Here is a 24,952-nt window from a genome sequence, read left to right as displayed (position 1 = left end):
CAAACGACTACATCAAAACCAAGTCAAGCAGCAACAATAGAAGATTGGTTTCTAAAGACTTAGAGATTATGTTTAATTCAGGGGGAGAAATACACACCATGTACTCTTTTTCCTTAACTAAGTTTTGTCCCATTGGGTTTTCTTAGTAAGGTTTTAATGAGGTAGCTGGCAACATAACTAATTCAGTAGTATTAGTTAATTATCGGTGCATAAGAACCAGACCAACATTATCCAGTAGTATAATGTTAATAGTGTATAATGTATAATATAAAATGTCTGAGGGGGAGTGTTATGAATGAATACCATTTTATAGTCTGACCCAAATGTTTGTGGGCTTAGTTGTATGTGTATATATATGACGTTTGTATTGGTATTAAGAAAATGTCTAATGAATGAACGGTTTCCTCTCTATATTTCTCTCTGGTTTATAATAGGTTTCTATTTTTATTTTAAACTTATTAATTTTATTCTAGTAATTTATATTAATAAAAAGTTAAAACATAGAATTTACAAGTTTTTATATTTCAATATAAATATTAAAAAGTGAAAATCCAAAATGTCTAATTTTAATAAAGAGATTCACATTTTGTCCCCCGAATAAAAGAGACATTCCAGATTTGTTGCCTACATACTCGTCGCAAGTGATGTGTCTTCCAGGCGGGAGGTGAATTTTTTATCCAACTAGAAGACGACATATGTCACAAAAGAAATCGGCTTGACGTAATGTGATAATTTGCAAAATATTTGGTCGGACTGCATAATCTTTTGTTCATAAAGTCAGGAGTTTGTTCCTATATTTGATTGCACTGCATAAAATTTTTAAATATTTATTTGGTCAGTCCACATCAAATATATAGTGGTACCGTATAAAATTTTCAAATATTTAGCCAGATCATATAAAATTTTCAAATATTTGGTTAAGCCACATAAATTTTTAAGTTTTTGGTAGGGCTGTCATGTTTGGTGACAAGGTGTCGTCTTCTTGATGGACGGAAAAACTCGTCGTGCCATCGACGAGATTGTAGACAATTTTGGAATTCGTTGTTTGTGACGACAAAACCTGAATCTCTCTCATAAAAAAGGGAATTTTTGAGATTTCCCCATTAAAAAATAGTTGGTTTCCAACAAAATAAACAATACATGAGATTTAGGATTTTTATTAAATGTTACAAACTACAAATTATTAGAGTTAGAAAAACTAAATCTTGTTTAAAACCAAATCATTGAGAATCTTAGGTTACCGTACTTTGTAAAAACAAAAGAAATATGGGTTAGTTTTTAAAAATTTCCCTTAAAATCTATGATAGTTCAAACTTCAAAGGACCAAATCAGGATTACATGGCATCATTGTTTGTTATATCTATTAGCTAGTGTCAGGTATCTGGTTAGAAAAGGATTATTTAGCTCCGTGACCATTGTTTGTTGCCGTTATTACCGCCACTGATGCCACCAATGCCATGATCACCAGTTCACCACATGATGCCACCACCTTTTGACCGGTCTAATGTTGAAGTCACTTAAGTAAAGTATTAACACTTTGTAAACAAAACAATTCTTGACATTAATATAACATCAAGTGCATCATCAATCAACTAAAGGGCTTTTGGCATGGTATTGTGGTAGTAACAGTATGTTGGATAAAGCTTAATTTGTATTTTTACATGGTGAGGGTTCAAGTTTCATGAAGGTAAAAACTGTGTAAAGTAATATTAGAGTGTATAGGTTACCGTTATAAAAACATACATCACCAATCATCATATAAATACAAGCGTGCCTAATTTTGAACACGGTTTAACATAATCCTTACAAGTCTCATAATATTCCACACAAACTATAGCACTTGACAAGAATAATAATTACTCGTTTTGGTTGAACTCGATGGCGATAATGAAGAAGATCCTACTTCTTTTGTCAAGCTCATTGCAGCCATTTGATTTGATAAGCACCTATTCTCTTCCACCTTCGGCCTAATCTTTGGTGCCTCCGATTTTCTTTGAAAATATAACAACAGAAAGAAAGAAAAAACACATTAAGAGTTGAAGTTATAGCTTCAACGTTGCTTTGAACCAAATTAATAAGTCGATTCTTTTGTTTTGTTTTTGTAATAAAAATATGTACCCGTCATTGTGCTTTTCTTTGCGACGGTTCAATGTTTCATCATTATAAAATTGGTCAAGCTCGATTAAGTTATTTGGGATCAATTGACCCAAACACTTGTCCTGGTGCGCCACATGGTAGCAACCCCGAACCTTGGCGTTGTCCACTAAATGCTTCCAGACCGGGAAGCTACCCTTCAAAGTGTCTCCATTTCCCAGTATCCACAGACAATGCCTTAATAAATCAAAGAGATTAAGTAAACCACAAACTACATAACCGATCCGATTTAAGTGTAGTTGAACCGTTGTCCACCTTTCGTTTCGTAAATTTGTCCCAAATGTCAAAAATATAAATTCAACTCTTAATTGAAGATTAAAGTTGTTCCTAATTCCAGTAGATCAAAACATATTTTGGTGGTGAACCAAGCAAACTATGCAACTTAAATCATTGCACCGGGTTAAATAGGAACTAAGTGTATATTCTTTGATATGGATTGGCTTGGGATAAAATAAATCTCGACATAGTACACACAATTAATGAGTGTGTAGATGTTAAAATAATATTATTAACCAAATGGTTATGTCATTGTGCGCAAAATGCATACTAATGACTATGACATGTTTGACTTTAAAAGGGCAAGAAGAAGTGAATAAGGATCAAGAAGTAGGAACTTCGAATCATGGAGATGAATACATATTGTATAACTTTTGTTAAATGATGTTGTTTGAAGAATGTTCGCAATATGCTTAAAAACATGTCGCGATATGATCATGTGATAACGCATGCTAATATGTGATTTTTAGCTACTTGAGTTTAAAGTTATCAACATTTCATTTTGTTATTAGGTAAAACCTCCTATACATCACTAAACATAGGGTTGCATACTTGCATGTGAAGGTTTATTGAGAGTAAAACACCTTTGTGTGTGTAAAATGATTTGTTGTACTGATTGTATCATTAGGGTTTATAAGGAAACGGGTTATATACTTAACCACACATTTAATACTATCTTTAACATTATCATATTTACATTGTCTCTAATATTGAGACTACGAGTCTCACTAAGGTTGAATTGCAAACTTGATTCGTTTGGATGAAATCTACAAATTTCAGTAAAATCTTTAACGGCTTAATACGAAATTGAAGTCCAATAACTTCACTTAATTGTTTAAAAGGCACTTTACATAGGTTAAATTAATGTTTATATCCTATTTAGATCAAATTTAACACTTGGAAATAATTAGCCACAATGATTTAACGAGAAAAGCGAAGGTTAAAAGGTTAAAAACAAACTTTGAAAATTTGATATGGCCTGGGTTGTGTCAAATGCTAGTCAACATCGTTTGATCTATCGAAAAGTGAACTGGTATGACCGCCGGCCATTTGGATGACTGGTCCGATTATGGAAACATGGTTTCAAGTAATTCACCGTAAAAAATTGAAATGATTATATAGGTTACCTTGCTCGGGTTAGAGCTACATTGGCTCTTTGACGCGTACCAAGAAAACCAATCGATCCATTCCCGACACCAGTCACAGTTGATATGATTATCACGTCTTCTTCACAACCTTGGAATCCATCACAGTTCCAACCTTCACTGAAAAATTACCTCCTCCTCTAGTTTGATAAGTGTCCCCAAGTCTTTCTTGTATTGCGGTAACTTGAGCTTTGTATGGCGTAATACAACCGACACTAATCTTTTGTTTTTTGTTGACGGATTCTGTATATATTATTAGAGACAATATACGTGTCAGAGTTTGTCGTAATTGTTGTCATTTAATCTTATAAATTGTTAAATCAATAATAGTAAAGCGCGGTATGTACCTTTATGAAGTTTTGCGACCATCTCAGCAACCACAACTACTTCCACCATGTTTCGTTTACTATTAGTTTGGTCAGACTCAACTTTCCCATGGGCTATATGAATAAAAGAGTATGATCCAGACATGTCTCCATCAAGAAACTGTTTTTTGTAACTTTTTTCTTGTACATTTGGACCGTTAAGTAGCTTATTTCCGTAGAACTTTTTGTTTGGAAACAAGCTTATATCGGGATGCATTCTGTACTGGACATTTAGCAAGTGTGTTGTGTGTTTTATCAACACCAATCTCTCAAATAAACTTCTTCCAAACTCCGCCTTCTCACTTATCTACAAAATCCAGATTTTTATGGTGAAATATTCACAAAATTGTGTAAAAACTGTTTGCGTGCCAGTCCAATCTTACTCGTTTCAACCCATAAAAATAATTCATTTAACACATAAAAATGTTTTGGACTGTTACCCAACCCGCTCATACCTTGCTTGTAACCATAGCAGGGAGTTGTTTTTCATCTCCAATGAGTATAACATCACAAAGACCAGAGAGTTGCAAAGGGATAATAGATTCACATTCTTTAAGTTGACCTGCTTCATCAACTACCAATAATTCAATATTAGTCTCAAGGGTCTGCAATCTACTCGAGCTCGAGGCAGTGCAGAAGACCAAACATGCATTTCTCAAACAAAAATTTCCAGTTTCTTGATCATCTGTGAATCTAGGGAAAGAAACGGTTTCATGAAGGACTTCCTCGATTGTTTGAAGAAACTCCTTTGTGACCAGAAACTCGGTGAAAGTGAATGTTTTCACCATTTCTTTAGAAATGCCAAGCGGTTGGATAACTGAAATACCTACCGATTGAACCAAGCTGATAACTCTCATTATTTTCTTTGCTAGTTATAAAGTAACAAAAGAAGTTGGCATGTGTGTGTACAAGTTTTTAAGCATAGCTATAAGTTTTTCTGCAAGAACGTTGAATCTTTTTGTGATAAGCCCTCTAATAGATAACTTATTATCATTGGTTTTCATGTTTTTGCCAGCGTTTCCTTCAAAATTATGTTTCTTCCGTACATGTCAAGCTTCTGAACATCATTTTCTTCATCGTCATCCACCTTTCTTCCACCGCCTACGTGCAAACTGTATTCACTATTTGGGAATTTTAGCAAACGTATCATTGATTCCGCCTTGCTTTTCCAACCGAAAGTAGGGGACAAACATGTAGCAAGAACAGATATGCGATTTTCAAGAAACACTTGACCAAGTTCTTGAAAATCATCAATTTTCATTCTCTTGCCATTCCCGAACACGACTATGTCTCCAAAACCGTAAGTATCATACTCAAGTGAACGTGTTACAAGATTCACAAAACGATTTGCAACTTCTAGCAAAGCATTGTTTGTAGGAGCACAAGTTAGTGTGCAACATATCATTTTCCATAGAGCGAATAAAAGACAACCGACTGTCTTTGTTTTTCCAGTCCCTGGAGGACCCCATATCAGGTTTATAGTCTCTTGGTAATGACATTCTCTAGCAGTAATGCAACTCCATATTGCGGCTTCTTGGGATGAATTCAAATTAAAAGTGTGCATGGCTTCTTGCAAGTTCGGTGAAGCAGATTTCTTAGTAACTTTAATGGAACATACTGAACATCTTCTGTTACTCTGAAAATTGAAATAAACACTCCATGATATTGTAATTGTTGAAAATTGATGACACGGAAGAAATTAGAGAAGAAGCAAGGAAAGAAAAATTTATTTCATCAGAATGAAAAGTTACAATTACAAGAAAAAAGAAAGCTATATATATAGACAAGACATATGTGGCGCATATGTTATACGCCGTATAACATATATGGCGTGTATGTATGTCTTCACACCCCCCTCAAGTTGGAGGTTGAGAAAGCCCCAACTTAAACAACAGCGGGTAAAAATGAGGTCCGGGATAAACTCTTAGTAAAAATATCAGCAAGCTGATCTTTCGTGTTCGTATGCACCAAAGCCATGGCAGATCTAGCCAATATTTTCAGGGGTAGCATAATTTTTTTAACCGCACATTAAAAAACAACACCATAATACATAAAGTTAAATAGAATCCTACTCTCAGGCATTTGAAAGCCTAAAATCGAGCCATTATATCGTCTTCTGTTATGTATCAAATATTTCTCTTTTGACCACACAAACTTGAGCATTGTTCAAATACTCTTTCACATATTCGATTACGTAATCCTTCTTGATAAGCTTCAATTTAGAGAACATCTTTCAACGGTTTTCGTTGCAACCGGTAAAACCAATGTTAACTTCATTATACGTAGACCAATGATTGTGGTTGCAACCGGCAAAACCAACATCGACATGGTGGCAGCAGGTGGTTCGGCGAGTAGTAAACCGTCAGATAAGATGATTGTTGGTCGAATGTTGTTTCTATTGTTATTTTCTGTCCTTTTGTTTTTCCTAATTCAATTTTCAAAACCCTCATCAAGTTGGGCTTTTTATCCAACTTAGGTTACTATGTTTTAATTAAATAGTGGATTTTTATCATCAGCTAGATGTGGCTTTTTATCTAAGTTGTGTTTCTTAATAAAACTTTAGAGCTAAGGTGTTGGACTTTTAAAAACATTTTAGGGAAGTGGCAAAAGCATGTTTTTTTACTGGGGTCCAATGGAATTTGATTTTACATTCTCATGTAAATAAATTTTTTTTATCAGTTGATATACTATAATGCGAGAATGATTTTTTTAGTACCTTTTTGACATCCGATAAAATTGAAACGATACAAAAAATAATTGCATAACTCGTTTAAGATGTAAATAAAATATAATGTAAATAAATTATAACTATCTAAAGATTAAACAAATCAAATAAAAAAGTTAATCGAAACATTAAAAAGACCTGTAATCTTCTTTATGTTATGTTAAATAAATTGATAAAGAAAATTATTAAACTATAATATTATTAAAAGTTGGTTTGACTAATGGTTTGCAACTTTCTTTTTGAAACAAAACCCAAATATTATAATATATTAGGTGAATCCAATACATCAATATGTCATCTTTTTCATTGTCTTCAAAAAATCCGGTCGCTGCTCTATATATGCTATGTCAATAAAAACATTCTAGTTACTTGGAGTTCTTTTCATCTAAACTATTCCCTTGGTTCTGTCGATGTTTAAGGAGTAGCATAATATAATTTTAGAGGTAACGTCATACATAAAACGTAAAATGATAGCAAAAATTTCCACATCGTCAGAAAAGTTGAGGGGTAGCGGATGATACTCCTGCCATTGAATTAAATCCGCCCCTGCACCAAAGTCACCATACCGTCTTGTAACTTCTCGCGAACAAAATGGCAATCTATTTCAATGTGTTTTGTTCGCTCGTGAAAAATAGGATTTTTGGCAATATAAATTGCAGTCGGACTGTCACATTTAAGCGTGCCAAGAGTAATGTTAGAAACATTGAACTCTAAGAGAAGTCCTTTCAATCATGCAAGTTCAGGAATTACTCAGCTTCAGCCGAGCTCAAAAAAACAGTTGGTTGCCTTTTAGATTTCCAAGAAATCGGAGAGCCCCCAAGAGAAACATATACCACTAACCGATCGGCGAGTATTTGGACATGTTGCCCTAGTATTAATCACAAAAGGCTTGCAGATCAAAGGAAGAATTATTATTGAAGAATAATCAATGAGATAAAGTTCATTTGACATAAGAGATGGCATAAAGAGCAGCATTCCAACTAGTAATCCTCGGATCTTGCATGAATTAACTTAAAAACTGAACAGCAAAATCAAGATAAGGTCTTGTGTAAGTAAGGTAATTAAGTTTACCAACAAGCTTCCTGTATTGTAAAGGATCGTCAAGAACAAGTCCCACATGAGCTTTAAGTTATACATGATGAGGCAATGGTGAGTTTGTGACAGGAAAATTAGAAGTATCAAATTCAGAAAGCATGTCCTTAACAAACTTTCGTTGGCACATGATAACACCTTTGATAGTGTAAAGAACTTCCATACCCAAAAAATAATTGAGACTTCCCAGTCTTTGATTTTGAAAGTTAAGTCCAGGAAAGTTTTGAGATTACTGATCTCTTCAAAATTGTTCCCAGTAACCAATATGTCATCGACATATACAACAACATATACCACTGAGGATCCCACAGTATTTGAAAACAAAGAATGATCATGATGAGAACCCACATACTCTCTTGACTTTAATGTGGAAGACAATTTCCCATAGCATTGTTTAGAAGCTTGTTTTAAACCATACAAAGATTTCTAAAGTTTAAGCACTTGATTATCAAGAAGCTGAATACTAGGTGGTGACATCATATATATATATATATATATATATATATATATATATATATATATATATATATATAGGGCATGGATCTTGCGAGAAGTCAAGTTACAGTGAAAAGTGCGAGAAGTCAATCTGGGCCACTCATCTAATTTTCAATCTTCCATCATTAAAAATATATGAAAAGGGTATTAAAGTAATATAAATGTATTCTCTCTCTAATTAATATATATAATTAAACCACATGAGTTACATTTCTAACTAATATATTAATCTAATCACAATAACTAAAAGATTTAAAAAATCAATAAATCTGTAACACAATAAATTTATCTTTTTTACCATATCTCTTAAGTTCACCCTACACAACTATAATTTTTTCCTATACCTCTTCAAAATTTTCATACATATCTTTAATTTTTTTCATACACGCCTTAATTTTTTTTCTACACATTTTCAATTTCTTCGTACCTATGCTTTTCGTCCTACACATCTTCAATTGTTTCCTACGCATATTCAATTTCTTCCTACACATCATTAATTTTCTCATACACATCTTAATTTTTTTCCTACATACATTTTATTTCTCATACACAATATATTTTTTTCCTACACAACTACATTATCTTCAATTGTTTCTTACGCATATTCAATTTCTTCCTACACAACATTAATATTCTCATACACATCTTAATTTTTTTTCCTACACATATTTAATTTTCTCATACACAGCATATTTTTTTTCCTACACATCTACATTCAGTCGTACACTTTTTTTTCGTCCTACACATCTTTAATTTTTTCCTACGCATATTTAATTTCTTTATACACATCTAAATTTTTCCTACACATATTTAATTTTCTCATACACATCTTATATTTTTTTCCTACACGTTTTCAATTTCTTCGTACACATTTTTTTCCGTCTTACAAATATTCAATCTATTTATTTATTTTTTCAAAAGAGTAATCAATGATGAAGATACTATTTTGCTTAAATCTTATAAATTAAAAGTTGTTTATTGGTGAAAAAAGAACAAAGTTAGATCTTACACTAACATATAACGAAATAAATAAATTGTAACTTACAAAACACAACTTTTGGATATTTATGCTTTGAGCTTTTATTTAGGGATAGATGAGATAAATTAAATAATTGATTATTTTATTCTACCTAAACTAGCCTTTTCATATTTATTTTAATTCTTTCAAATTTTATTAATTACAATAACTGCAATAATGTTTCAACCATTGATTAATAATCTAATGGTTGAGATCACTTCTCGTTATAAGAATCACTTCTGAAATGAACCTAATCCTATATATATATATATATATATATATATATATATATATATTCATCTAAATTCCCATGAAGAAAAACATTATTGACATCTAGCTAAAACAGAGATCAACTTTTCTTTGTAGCAATAGTTGCAAGACTTCTAATAGTGGTCGACTTCTAATAGTGGTCATCTTGATAACATGAGAAAAGGTTACAGTGTAATTAATCCCTTCTTTTTGAGTATCTCCTCTCACCACCAATCAGAAGAGCAGCACGAGTTAGTGACAGTGTGGAAACAATGATGAGAAGATTCAGAGTTATTACAAACATAGTCATTTAAGTATGAAAGAGGAATAGAAGTTCTCGAAGATCTTCGAACAGTTTCAGTAAGATCATTAGGAAGTGGATTAGGAATAGGAACTGAAGATGAAGGGGAAGGAGAAATAGGATCATGAACTAAATGTGGAGTAGACAAAGGATCATCAAAAAATTGACTGATGAGATCGATAGATGGAAAAATGAAACTTTCGTTGGTTATTGAAGGAAATAAAGCTTCAAAGAAAATAACGTCTCTTGATATGATAACTTTATTTGCGTCAAGATCATATAATCTGTAAGCCTTTTTACCAAGAGGATAACCCAGGAAAACACAAGGTACAAACCTTGATTTGAATTTATCTCTTCCATAATACAATATGGAAGCATAAGCAAGACAGCCAAAAGACTTCTATCAGATGATCATATGAAGGAGCCTTTCCTGTTAAAACCTCATAAGGGGTTTTATTGTTAAGAATTTAGGTAGGAAACCGATTGATTAAATGTGTTGCTGTTAACACATAATCACCCAAAACTGAACCGGGAGCTTTGATTGAAACATAAGAGCTCTTGAGGTTTCAGGCAAATGTTGATGCTTTCTTTCAACAATGTTGTTTTGTTGAGAGATAGCTACACAAATTGTCTGATGAATAATTCCTTTACTCAACAAGTAAGCACTTTGGATTAATCCATACCCAAGTACAAAAGTATTATCAGATCTAATGCATTTCACAGTGTTGCCAAACCGGTTGCTAACCATTTCAATAAAAGATTGAAGTATAGGAAAAGCATTGCTTTTTGTTGAAAACAAGTGTGTCCATGTGGTCCTACTAAAATCATCCACTATGGTTAGAAAATATCTAAAACCATTGTATGTAGGTGTGTGATACGGCCCCCAAACATCGATATGAATTAGCTCAAACATTTTACTAGTTGATGTAGGTACTAGTAGGAAATGACAGTTTATGTTGTCATGCCTTAGGACAAATATCACAATGTTCAATAGATTTCAAAGAAGCATTAGAAATGAAAGATAATTGTTTCATATTGTAGCTTGGTAAATGACTAAGTCTGTTGTGTCAAGTTTCACAACTTATAACAGAATTACAAACATTATTCGAAACTAAAGAATTAACAGGAAAATGCTTAGTGGCCTTGAGAAGGTAAAGACCATTTAGCATATCACCAAGAACCTGTGGCCTCTTCAGAGAATGGGTCTGCAAAACACATGTATTTTAAGAGAAAAAAACAATACCATCAGTGTCAATGCATAATCTTGAGACAGAAAGAAGATTATTGTTAAAATGTGGGATCAAAAGAACATTTGACAAAGAAATATCATCAATCAAAGCAACAATCCCATATTAATGGACTGTGATGGATGTGCCATTTGGAAGAGTGATGAAAATTGGATTTTTAAGAAAAGAAACGCTTGAAACAATTTTTGATCATGGCACATATGATTATTAGTACCAGTGTCAGTGATCCATTTGGAATAATATTTTGAAGAATTACGATACATTATACCTCGGAAAGAATTCTGATTGATGGTTGTGGCACTGTAAGCAACATATGCAGTTGAAGTACCAGATTGAACTTTAGTTTGCTATAATAAAACCATCAAATCATTATATTGTTTCTGAGTTAGACCTTGCTGTTGTTCAGACTGTTTTTTACCACTTTTTTCTTGATCTTCAGCAAGGTTAGCAAACTTCTTTCCTTTGGTGAAATTGAAATCTTTGGGAAAACCAATCAGCTTACAGCATTTGTTAACTGAATGCCCATTCTTCTTGCAATGAGTGTACACCAGATTTTTTCTATTCTCCCATGTCCTCCACTGGTGGGACCTCTACTAATTGCATTCATAGATGCAGAAGATGCAGTGAAATCAATGATGGTGTGAATTTTCTTTTGCTTCTCATCTTGCATGAGAACACCATATGCACGGTTGATATAAGGAAGTGGTTGCATCATCAAAATGTTGCTTCTGATCGTGTCATAGCTAGGATTAAGACCAACAAGAAATTGAATTAGCCTCTGATCTTCTTTTCTCTTGGCAAACAAATGTGCAACTCACATTTACATGAGGGAATAGTATTAGTAGCATTCAGCTCATATCGAATTGATTTCATCTTGGTAAAGTATATAGTAATACCACTACTTCCCTGAGTGATTTGGCAAAGGTTCTTTTGTAACTGATAAAACTAAGCACCATTTTCCTGACCATATTGAGTGTTCAAATCATTCCAAAGAATCTGAGCAATTTCAGCATATAAGACACTATCACTAATATCAAGAGTGAAGTTGTTTTTCCCGATGAGGATCGATGAACTCGATATTGATCTACGGAACCGAAAACGCACAGAGTTAGTTTTGGTGCGTTTCGGTGCTAATCGATGAACGAAAATGACTGAACACGTAGACGATATGTAAATATTAACTTGTTGAAGCTCGATTAGAAATTTCGGCAGAGTTTGGTTACAAACGGTGTCTCGTAAGAATATCGGATGTGTCTTGTGTGTGACTGTCTAAGTCAATCTATTTATATATCACAGGACACATTCGCTAATCCTAACCTATCATTCGTCAAAAGCTAACTGCCCATTCGTTACTCCTTGAATATCTCCCATTCTTCCACATCGTTAAGATCCTGTACATGCATGCACCACATTCGTTAACTTCTCTTATGCATCTCATTCGCTAGCCATGCATGCTTCACGTGACATATGCATTCCAAACATTCCCATTCATTTGACAAGGCTCATTCGTGATTAATCTTTGACATTTGTATCCGATATACAAACAAAGCGACTTGTAGGTTTAACTCCCAGCACTTGTCACATTCCATGTACTAACAAACTCCCGCTTGACAATTGCTGGAGTTCGTTTAACTTTTAGTCTTTGTCGCTTTAAGTTGGTCTTCACGTGTGTCTTTATACATATAATGCCATGAAGAAAATGCACTAACAAACTCCCCCTTAGCATTAGTTGTACGTTTCCAATCTTGATCAGTAGCAAGCTTGTACACACGATCAATATCTTCACTCATCGTTAACTCGAATACTCTGCCATACCTTAACCTCACCATCTTGAGAAGATTCAAGGATTGAACAATAATCACTCTTTTGAAACTGCAGTCAATCAACAAATTCCATCAATAAACTGTAAAGTTTATCTTGATTTCGCATTAGAGCACAAAATGTATGAACAAGAATGTGTAATGGTGAAAACATTTTTGTAACTCGGCAAAACAATTTGAAAATATGTATCGCTTGTCGGAAGATCAAAAATAAATTGGAAAGAAAAAATCTTTTTGGCTTTTACAAACTTTATGCTAAAACACACCCAAAATATTTTTGATTTTTCAAAATTTATATCAAAACACACCTAAAATCTTTTTGTATTTTTCTCAAAATAATGAAAAGAAAATTAAAGCAGTAAATGTAAGCAGTAAATATTTTTGTGAGAAAGATCGCGACATGGGATCATATTGACTAGTAACGTCCTAGACTACATTTCAATTTTGACATTACTATGCACATAACCCAATGATGATTGCAGATATAATTGTCCACTTTAAACTTTATACAGATTCTTCAGTAACTTTATGATACGTATTAAGGTTCAGTTAAGCACAAATCTTATGTGAATCCCACCTATCGGACACAATTTGATATCTCTTATACAGTAAATTTCACATGTACGTGTTTCTTTTTTCTTTAAATTAATTAGCTGTGACTCATGCAAAAATAATAAAAAGAAAATAAAGCAGAAAGTTAAAATTTTCCGTTAAGATCGGTATTACTACACGCAGATAAGGTTCCATTTTAACAAAATAAAAAGATAAAAATAAGCAGAAGTTGCATAATATCTTAACTCTCAATTCGGATAATCCCGTATTATCGCGCAGAGAAAGTCCAAGATTTTAAACGAAGCACCAAGAAAATAAAGCAGAATATTCAAATATTAACCCTCATGTCGGATAATCTTATCGCGCAGGAGAGGATCCAATATTTGAATAAAAATAAATGAAGTTGAATTTCTTTGCAAAATTAAAGATAAAACAAAGCAGAATTTTCGTCAAAAATGAACGCATGCACACACAGCAATATTAAACTTTTTGATACTTAATACAGATATTAACTATGCATCAATATGTAACACCACAGGATTTGGCAAGCATTTATGTTTATATCTTTTCAGCACATATACGATCTGTTAAGCCTATCATACACATCATGCAATTGATCTTACGACAGTTTTTAGTCTACTTTATTCATGTGTTAAGTCCGCTAAATCAATGTACTATCGTTTCCTATATATGTCGGATCACATTTCTCAAGTTTTATGTTTTTCAAAATTAACAACATATTTTTGAATTTTTATATTTTTTTTAGACAGAAAACACACTATTTTTGTACTTTTCTGATTTCCCCCCTAAAAATATAAACAATAACAAAAATTTGCAGAAAAATAACGAAAAATAAAAAATGATCTTCCAACATGGATAACTCTTTTGAAAATCTTGTTCACTAAAAAGAAATCTTGCATTTTAAAATATGAATGGTGAACAGGTTTGCCGATTGAAAATTTTATAAATTTTAAATCTTTGCAAGTATCAATCAAATCAAACTAAACAAAACCAATATGCCGAGATAATCCACTATTAACAAATTTGATTTAGCAACAATCCATATGACGTTGATAGATCTTCTTGGATATCCGTACACAAAAACTAAATAATTAATGAGAAACTGGAACCCAGACCATATTAGGTCGACCAATATCCTCAACATGATCAGCACATGCTGATGGAATCTTTGGTTTCCAAGCTGGTAACGGTTTATCAGCTTGTTGTCTTAGAAATTTCACATTATCAGAACTGTGAGACGTTTTAGGACATTTTAACAATGAATTAAGATAAACTCTTTGTTGTTTAGCTTTTCGTTCAAGTGTCTCAAATTGCCCAAAAGTTAAAGAAACCTTGTTTAAAGCATCAGGCAATTTGAGTTTTCTCCTGTAAGGACAATCAACAATCAAATGTCCTTTGAGATTGCAATAAAAACATTTTCTCATTTCAACCCACGTCGAAGATGATTCTGTTACAAGCTTAGACGCGTAGGTTTGAATTTTCTCATTTTTCTTCTTTCGAAAAACTTCAAGATTTGAACAATGTGCAAAATTTTCCAATACATCAGAACCAGTAGATTTGACAAATTTGTTTTGTTGAAACAACACTAGTTTAGATTCCTTTTGGGGTTTTGATTTTAACTTTGTCTTTTCCCCAATGGGCATCACAGATGCATCACGATTAAGAAAATCTGAGTGATCACAATTATAAACCTTTTCAACACACTCAGGTTTAACAAGAGCTATCGGAAAGAGCTCATCAGTAAACATCTTGTCAACACCTTTTAACTTGTAAACTTTCCAGTTTTTACCATTAACACTCAGTTTTGAAAATGCTTTTGATATCTTTTCAGAAACAACTTTCTTTTCACATGTCTTTGGTGTACCATTCGATTTTGGTTTACCAGTTTTTGATTTCTCAGCAGTTTGTGGTTCACAAAGAATTTTCAATGGGTATATTATCATTCTTGTGAACCACCACTGGTTCAACCACATCTTCAATAAGAACATCATCATTAGTCTGATAGAAAACCAGATTGCTTTGAATATGAGATTTTGGAGTTAAACACTTTGTTTCTTTCTTAACAGCCGTTTTTGGATCAACTGGTTTAACTTTCTTCTCATTGATTATTTTAACCTTACTAACAGTCATAGGAGGATCTACTGTCAGTGGATAGTCAATGTCCACTTCTTTTAGATCAACCGTGTCTGGTCGCATGGTGTAATCATTTCGAAAATGAGGAGGGATTTCAACAAACCTTAAACCAGCTTTACCACCCTTTTGGTGATTGCTGTTAACTTCAATGATTTCATTGAGTAAAAAAGATGAATTTCTAAATTTATCCAATTTATTCTTTAACTCCAGCACCTCATTTTCAAGCTCAGTTATTTTGGTTCTTAATTCCAAAATTTTTTGAAATTGTTTTTCGATGATTATTAATTTACACTCAAAATTTGCTTTCAAGTCATGATTACTAATCGACATGGCATCAATCTTATCTTTAGATTTTTTATTATTTTCAGCCACTTGTCGATAGTTATCACGAATACATGTTAAATCAAAAATTAATTGCTCATTGTGGTGACGAATTGATTCAAGTTTAGACTTGTATTCACCACACTGAGAACAATCAATTTTCTAAGGTTCATCAATAACAGATGATTTTAAATTCTTAGCACAAGTTTCACAAACGAACGAATCAGATGGTTTAGAAGATACCTCAGGTGACGTTGGCACGGAATCAAAAGATTCATAAAGACTATCAGGAAGAATCACCTGGGTTGGCATGATAATTTCCATCGCATTTGGATCTTTATCAACATTCATTGATGAGGTGGTCTTGGATATCTCATCTGCAAGCATAGACCAACCATCATCTACATGAGCTTTCTTCAAATCCATTAACCATCCTTCATCAACTTCAAATTCAAAATATTCCACTGATGAAAACTCATCAGATAATGAAGGCTCTTGATTAGCTTTAGATGAGCTTTGACATTCTAGTTCATGCTTCCTCAATTTTTCAACAAAATCTATACGTTTGAGATCTAACGTTTTGAAATACCCATTTTCTGTGAGACCCATCAAGTAAGTTGAGTAGAAAGAAGGTAATGCATTCTTTAATTTGTCAATTTGATCACATTCACTCGGCTCCATTTTCACATTGGACATTTCAGCAATCAATAGACAGAACCGATTTAGCATTTCTTCCACAGTCTCATTTTTCAGCAGTGAATAGTTTCTTAATCGAAACTTCAACATTGTTTTCTTGCTTTCAAGTGTGTTTCCCAAACTTCTTGCCTTTAGTTAAACAAACAGGGTAGCACACTTTTTGATATGGCTAAACTCATGAAAGATGTTTTCAGATAGTGCCATAGTAAGAGTGGAATATGCCTTCGTCTCATTTTCAAGATTCTTCTTCTCATCAATATCATAAAACTTGAACTCCTCAGTAATTCCTGTAGTATCATTGCCAACAGTTGGATTTATATAAACATATTTCAAATTGCGAACACACTCTGGATGAAAAGAACCCAGGTGATCTCTAAATCTCGGTTCCCATTTGGAAAAATCAACCAACCTAAAAAGCTTCGGGCACTTAGTGTGAGACCCAGTCAGAGAATCATTTGTGTTTTGAGCAACTAAGGAATAAAAGCTTGTCATTTTGAAAAGCTTAACAAATAAGCGAGCTGAACACTGAAATAAGAATTGAAAATTTTCCTTGATCCGAACTTGTAATAACGTCTTTGATCGAAACAAACTTTGTCCCGTTGAAAAGTTTGATCAAAAGACGCTCGTGAAGCTTGTTAAAACTTTCAGCTTAGATTGTCACAGTATTTACCAAACTGCCACTGATTGATATTTACTACACTGCCACTGCGGTTAATTACAATACTGCCACTGCAGCAATATTACCAAACTGTCACTGCAGTTAATTACGAAAACGCCACCAGCAGCTAACACTCGAACAATCTAGCGTACGAGCTGACTCGGAAACAAACTTTTTCCAAGTATCTCCCTTTGAATGAGTCACACCCACGTTAACGAAAAACTTGTCAAAAATTTCACCGAAAAAAAATTCGATAAAAACTCGTTCGTCTTGGCCCGCTTGACAAATAAAGTCAAACAACAAATCTCCGAAACAAACGTCCAACTTCGCCTCTTGATGTCGAGACTAGAATCTGACCCAAACTTAAAAAAATCCCAAACACCTTCCGAAAATACCCTTTTTCTCTCGTTTTGGCCCATTTTCTCTCGTGTTCAATCCGAATATCTTAACCAAACTCGCAATCAGAATTTAACAATAGCTCGTTTAGAAATAAGTTTCCGTTAATTCCCAAAATAACCTTTTGTAAAAACTTCCAATAATGCTCCTAACACCCAAAACTGAATATGATGTACAAGTGTGATCAACGAGGGTGTACTAAAAACACAACATGATGTATTTAATCAGACCGTATAGCACTTGAATTAACAATCTGGCATGAACTAATTTTCTTTTATACACATGAGCAATTTATGAGTGTAGTCATAACCAAATAAAAACACAAACTTCCAACAGTAGCTTTTGAAGACTTGTTAAGCCAATGACTCTTTGAATACAAAATTGCAGAGTCGAACACCGAATGCTCGAATAATATGAACACTAAACGCAAGCTTGAATCAAACACAAAAATATGGAATGAAATGAATTCGAACGAAACGCCAATGAACACGAACTCAAATAGATTCAGAACACAATTTCGAATGTAAGAACATGAGCTCAAATTAGCACAAACGCAAACTTAACTCTTTAACCGAAGCGTATGAATGATAACGAAACAAATCGAACACTGAACACAAGAACGAGAAATATAATCGGAATGAAATTGAACTTGGAGCGAATACCGAACACAAACTAAACACGAGCTTGAATCAGACACTGAAACACGATTATGAAACTGGACTGGACCACGCGGAATATAATAGGAGCACTAAAGCACGAGTTGAAACACCAAAACATATCCGAATAATCACAAAATCAATACCGAAATATGAATCAAATTTCATATGCGGTGGAATCAGGAGAAGAGAAATCACAAACTGATTTGTACGATACTAAACCTAATTGGCGACGGAAATTTAATCACAAACGCATGAGCATGAGGAACAGTACAATTAATCGGAAACAATTACGTTTGAACCAACAGTGTATGAATCTGAAACAATTACGATCAATCGGAATTGGTGACGAAAATTGAACGGAATCGGAACAAATTTGTGATTGTTTCCGATGGCCGGAAAAACTTGTTAGTAGCCGGAAAATTCTGTTACGTAACCGGAAAAATGAAATGATCGGAAAATTGTTGAATTAATGGATATACATGAACTCATTATTAATGTTGCCGGAAAATGCAGTTTTGGCTGGAAAAACGTTGCCGGAATTAGTTTGCCGGAAAACAGAATTCACCGAAATGTTGTTATGTGGCCGGAATTTTCTGTTACTCGCCGGAATATCGGTTTTCGTTACCTGAAACTTCAAATCTTAACTGTAAGTCAAATTGAACACAAATTTGAACTCGAAATCACTCGTAGATGAATCCTAAACAATCATATACGTAAAATATTAACCGATTTTGATCCGAATCAATCAAAACTCAACACGAAGAACACGAAAGCTTCGGAATCAAAATCGAACACAATCAGTTAACGCTTTAACGCGATATTCAGCGATTAGACGTAGAATCGAGCACCAAAAGCTCTGATACCACTTGTTTTTCCCGATGAGGATCGATGAACTCGATATTGATCTACGAAACCGAAAACGCACAGAGTTAGTTTTGGTGCGTTTCGGTGCTAATCGATGAACGAAAATGACCGAACACGTAGACGATATGTAAATATTAACTCGTTGAAGCTCGATTAGAAATTTCGTCAGAGTTTGGTTACAAACGGCGTCTCGTAAGAATATTGGATGTGTGATTGTGTGTGACTGTCTTAACTCAATCTATTTATATATCACAGGGGACACATTCGCTAATCCTAACCTATCATTCGTCAAAAGCTAATTACCCATTCGTTACTCCTTGAATATCTCCCATTCTTCCACATTTGTTAAGATCCTGTACATGCATGCACCACATTCGTTAACTTCTCTTATGCATCTCATTCGCTAGCCATGCATGCTTCACGTGACATATGCATTCCAAACATTCCCATTCATTTGACAAGGCTCATTCGTGATTAATCTTTGACATTTGTATCCGATATACAAACAAAGCGACTAGTAGGTTTAACTCCCAGCACTTGTTACATTCCATGTACCTGTTGCAACCACCCGTCACACACCAGACAAGCTTTGTATAATATTCATATGTGGTTGACGAGGAACTAATTCCCAAGTCTCATTCTTAATAAGAGCATTAAACTCTCATTGGTCATGGCGGTCGACCATTCCAGTGTCGAGAGGGCGTGGATAGGGGTGAGGGAGGTGGCGTGGAGATTGAGGAAACGTTTAGGTTTGTGTATACCATCCATACCCCGAGTTCGCATCGTGCGAGCTGAAGTCGGTGGTGGGGGAGGTACCGGACTTGGAGTGGGTGAGTGATTGGCGGTGGTTTGTGGTGAGTTTTGAACAGGGGGGTGGGACGTGGATATGTCGTTGGCTGGAAGGGAATTAGGAAGAGGGTGGCGGGCTGTTGGGTGGGTATTTAGTTGGGCCAGAGGAATGGGCTCAGGTGGTGAGTGTGGAGGTGTTGGAGATGGGCTGGATGTATGAGTTTGGGCCATGTGTGGGTTGGATGCATGAGTTTGGGACGGTGGGGTGGGATTTGGGGTTATAGGAGTTGAAGTTGGTGAGGTTTTAGTGGGGTTGGGATTTATGTGTGACCAAACATATGGATGTGGGGGTAGATAAAAAATCATAAGAAGGAGGTGGTGTGGTGTGGGAGGTATAGGGGAAGATGGTTTCGTCAAAAATGACATGACGAGAAATTATGACCTGGTTAGTTTTGAGATTTAGACACTTATACCCCCGGTGATTGGAAGGCTACCCAAGGAAGAGACATGGTGTGGAGCGGTGCTCAAGTTTATTTATGGCGGTGGAGGGGACCAATGGATAACAAAGGCAACCGAATACACGTAAATGGTCATATGCGGGTGACCGATTATATAGAACTTGTGTGGGAGTGGAGTAGTTTAAGAGCTTACTTGGGAGAATATTTTGGAGGTATGTGGCCATGTCAAGAGCATGGTGCCAAAAGGTGGGTGGGAGGGAGGCATGGGCTAAAAGTGTTCTAATAATGTTATTGATAGATCGGATTTTACGTTCCGCTTTGCCATTTTGTGGGGAAGTGTGCGGGCACGATAGACGGAATTGCATCCCGTTGGCGATGCAAAATTGCTTAAATAAGTTATTTACGTATTCGGTTCCGTTATCACATTGTAGAGTTTTTATTTTTCTCTCAAATTGGGTTTCAATCAATTTATAAAATTGACAAAAAACCGAGAACACCTGGGTTTTCTTTGCAAGTGGGAAAGTCCACAAAAAATTGGTGTGATTGTCTAAAAACAAAATATAGTAGCGGTGCCCCGCGGTGCTTAATATCGGGGAGGTCCATAGATCACTATGAATGATATCGAATGGGAAATATGTGAAGTTGCTGGATTCAACAAATGGTAAACGAGTACTTTTCCCAAACACACATGAAGGACAAATAGTCTTATTAATATTATTGTAATTAATGTCACACGAACGTCTAAGAAAATGTAATAAATCTTGGCCCGGGTGTCCAAGGCGAGAATACCAAAGTTCTTGAGAGATAGCTGCAAAAGAGGATGGAGAGTTGAGCCCGGAGATTATTGATGGTAACAAAGGATAGAGATCACCGCTGCTGTTGCACCGGAGGATAGGGGTCCGAGTCTTGTAGTCCTTTACAAGAAAACCAAAAGGATCAAACTCTATTGAAATCCAATTATCGGTCACTAAACGACGGACCGAAATAAGTTTTTTAATTAATTTAGGTGCATAAAGAACATTATTTAATTTGAGAGGGGGGAGGGGTGGGGGTAAAGTCTGTGGCCGTAACCAGTTACCGGAATGGTCGTGCCATTACCAACAACGATGTTGTGAGAAATGCTATTATTAAAAAAAGACTGGAAATTACCCGGGTTATTTGTCATGTGTGAAGTTGCTCTAGTGTCCATGATATACGACGTCTCGGGCGGATGAAGTGACATAGTATACATCGCTTGTTCTATGTCCGTTGGAGCATAAGCCGCAAGGTGGGCTTGACCCGGAGCAGAAGGTCGTGGTCCCAAAATTCCGTTACCCATTGAATTAGTGTTGTCGGGTCTTGGATACGTTGGGTATGGACACGGTGGAACGGGCCACTATTGATTGTGTGACCAAAATTGTTGTGTGCCAGCCCATGGAGCGTTAAATGTCTGACTCGGATATCCAGTTGTGTTGTTGAATGAGATCCCTGTGTTGTAACCGGACCCACGACCACGACCACGACCACGACCACGACCCCAACTACCTCTGCCGCGCCCCCTTCCCCGATTCTGCCCACTACCGCGACCGCGATATTCCCCACGATTGTGATCAGTGAAAGTGTCCGGACGTGAGTTTCCACGGTAATCATTGTTGTTGTTTCCCGAATTGTCCGATTTGGTTTAAGCCAGGAGGGCTATGTTGGCGGCGGCGGCAGCTGCGGCGGCGTACTGAGCTTTCTTGTCCGCCTCATAAATCAGTTGGGAACGAGCTTCATAGAAGGTGGGTAATGGTTTGGTGTTTGCTAGGAGGGTGGCAAACGACTCGTATTGCTCGTTAAGTCCGGCGATTAGTTGCATCACCAGTTTAGTGTCGTCAACGGGGGCGTCAACATTGGCGAGTTGGTCTGCAAGCATCTTCAACTCTTGACAGTAAGCCGAGGCATTGGAAAAATTGTCCAGACGGGGGTTTGAGAGTTTAGTATTCAAGTGAATACCCCGAACAATTTTATTATCTTGAAAGATATCGGCTAGCGTGGACCAGGCAGCCGCGGTGGTGGTGTCTTTCTTCAGTATAGTGTGCATAAGATCTGATGATATTGTTCCATATATCCATTGTAGGACAATGGAATCAATGCGTTCCCAATCTTCTTCAATCTGTGATTCGAGTTTCGGGTCTGTTTCGGTAAAGGATGAAGTGAGGGCAACAGGAGGTGGCTTGTGTGGGGAGAGATGATGGTAGACTTTAAAAGCTTTGCAATGGATTTTAAATAGTTCAGACCAAGAAGAGTATTGAGCAGATTCCATCTCTAGAACTACATGGATGAAGTTCTTTATATTAGAGACGTAATGGCGGGGTGAAGTTTTTGATCCACGAGGGATGTTAGGGTTGAAGACGGAAGCAGGGAGGAAGAGAAGTGAGAGGATCGATGGGTGGAGGCCAGCCGGAATAGGGACGGTGGCGTAGGGTTTATTAGACTCGTGATACCATATAAGAAAGATAATCACAGTCGTTCTCCTCTTCATTACAAATCCTCCTATATATATACTATACAAGGTGAATCTTTTATATTTGGGTATAATCATGACATTAACAAGAGAATAATCTATACAAGGTGTATTGTATTGTTTCCCTTCTATTCGTATCATTTCCATTCTATTAATATCAACTATCATTGCAACGTTGCCAAATTGCAGGATGTAGCTCGTTAACTGGCATAGTTAAAGTATTGTTAATGAAACCGAGCTTGTTCTAATTAGCAGGCAAAGCAATCATCATTGCTCTCTTCCATGCACCGAAGCCAGTACCATCAAAAAATTTTGAATTAAGGATCATACTAAGATGATCCAAAGGGTGAAGGTAAAGAGGGTTCGAGGAATCGATGGGCATATTCGGAGGAACAGAACTGTTCGAGTCTCCCATTGAACACATCAAAACGAAACAAACGCACGAGAAGGATAAGCGAAAAAGAACAAACAACGTATATGGACTTATACGGCGTATAAGATCAGGGCATATGTTATACGCCATGTAAGATCAGCGCATAAGATATACGGAAGTGAGATACAGCATGTAAACTTATACTCTTAAAAAGTTATTATACGCCATATAAGTGACAAAAGAACATTTTTGCAATTTTTTGTGTGAGAAAGAAGATGAAAATGTCTGACACTTTGATAAATTGTTCAAACCAAAAATTGACATGTTGTGAACTATTGGAAACATTTGAACGGTTAAATCTTCTGAAATGAAGAAAAATAGGTAGAAAAGAGATGAATTTGTGGTTTTTCAAGTAGATAACGCTATCAGTACCCGAAAAAACACGAGCGATCAAAGAAAATGATCAAAAGCTCAAAACAAAAAAAATACGAAGAGAGAAAACCGACGAAACGAGAGAAACTAGTTGAAACGAAGAGCGGGATTAAGAACCTTGCTCTGATACCATGTAATCGTTGAAGAACGATGACACAGAAGAAAAGTAGAGAAGAAGAAAGATAAATGTATTTCATAAGAATGAAAAGTTACAATAGCAAGAAAAAGAAAACTATATATATATGCAAGACATATGCGGCGTATATGTATATCTTCACATATATTAGCCTTGTGAAGTCACAATTCAAGTCTCATATGAGATCAAAGTATGTGAAAAAGGGATTCTTACCATTGAGTCACATTGAAGCACTTTATTGATCATTTTCATGTTCTTCCCGTCCAATCTCGGGTTCAAAGCTTGCCAGATATGCGTATTCGTTGTCAAGTTCATAAGATGAACGGCAAAAAACATGAATTCCCTTCCTTGTAATTTCCCGGAAAATGGTATGGGCTTTGTTGATATAACTTGGATTGCGTCATGATCTTCATTCTTGACCCTTTGGACCGCGGCAATGACATAGGGGTTGAGATTATTAATGCATCTTGGTTTTACATTTGTCAACAGAATGAGATCTCCAACCTCAGGCTCATAATTTTCACTTCTACTCTTCTTTTCCAAAGATATGCTATAGGAGTGATAATTAGGAAATTTAATATCTTTTGCTTCCATTCTAACCCTGATCCCACGAGTAGATGCTCGAGAGATAATGTTCATACCGGACATTAATTGTGCACGGGTTTCTTCGAGTAGTGGTTGGATAAACGAGCTGGTGTAATCAGTTGAGGATGAAAATTTTTGTGGGATTTTTGTCACCTGTTGATAGATTATAATTTAGATTTAGACTTGAGCAAAACTATTACTTCTTATTTGTTAAACCAGGCTATATTTTTATGCATATAAAACAACTAACCTTGCTCCTGTTAAGATCTTTGTTGAGTACATCATTAACCGACCTCGCGAACACCACATCGATCAACTCTTGATTCTTCATTTCCAATAACAGATCAAGTTTAATTTTTGGTATGTTAATAGGCACCAGATTAAGCCTTATATCTAGAAAAGCTCCAAAGAGTAATTAATCATTAAAAGGTACAAAATAAAGTAAGATGAGGCTGCTAAGGAAAGAAGATACCAAGTTGACTCCTAGTCAATAAGAGAAATATAAAG

At 35.4% G+C, this 24,952-nt stretch overlaps 1 protein-coding gene across 1 annotated transcript; it reads right to left on the bottom strand.

Annotated features, from left to right (window-relative positions):
• Positions 1-4,113: 4,113 nt before the first annotated feature.
• LOC143554488 (uncharacterized) lies at positions 4,114-24,952 on the bottom strand. Its single transcript, XM_077044230.1, has 4 exons — positions 24,696-24,952; positions 24,074-24,598; positions 4,396-5,576; positions 4,114-4,247 (listed from the first exon to the last, which is right to left on the bottom strand). The coding sequence occupies exons 1-3, from the start codon at positions 24,774-24,776 to the stop codon at positions 4,941-4,943; spliced, it is 1,242 nt and encodes a 413-aa protein (XP_076900345.1). The 5' UTR covers positions 24,777-24,952; the 3' UTR covers positions 4,114-4,247; positions 4,396-4,940.

This window comes from Bidens hawaiensis, unplaced genomic scaffold (genome assembly GCF_021521415.1).
Source record: "Bidens hawaiensis isolate Kalapana, Puna unplaced genomic scaffold, B.hawaiensis_p1.1 tig00017718_1, whole genome shotgun sequence".
Taxonomy (NCBI): domain Eukaryota; kingdom Viridiplantae; phylum Streptophyta; class Magnoliopsida; order Asterales; family Asteraceae; genus Bidens; species Bidens hawaiensis.
This window is presented reverse-complemented; position numbering and strand designations above follow the sequence as displayed.

Bases quoted from the DNA above. Each gene is read 5' to 3' on its own strand.
- LOC143554488 (XM_077044230.1), bottom strand. From the start codon at position 24,776: ATGAAGAATCAAGAGTTGATCGATGTGGTGTTCGCGAGGTCGGTTAAT. The intron at 24,599-24,695 runs GTTAGTTGTTTT...ATCTATCAACAG, and splicing joins AAGATCTTAACAGGAGCAAG to GTGACAAAAATCCCACAAAA. The intron at 5,577-24,073 runs GTAAGAATCCCT...TTCAATTTTCAG, and splicing joins TGCTTCAATGTGACTCAATG to AGTAACAGAAGATGTTCAGT.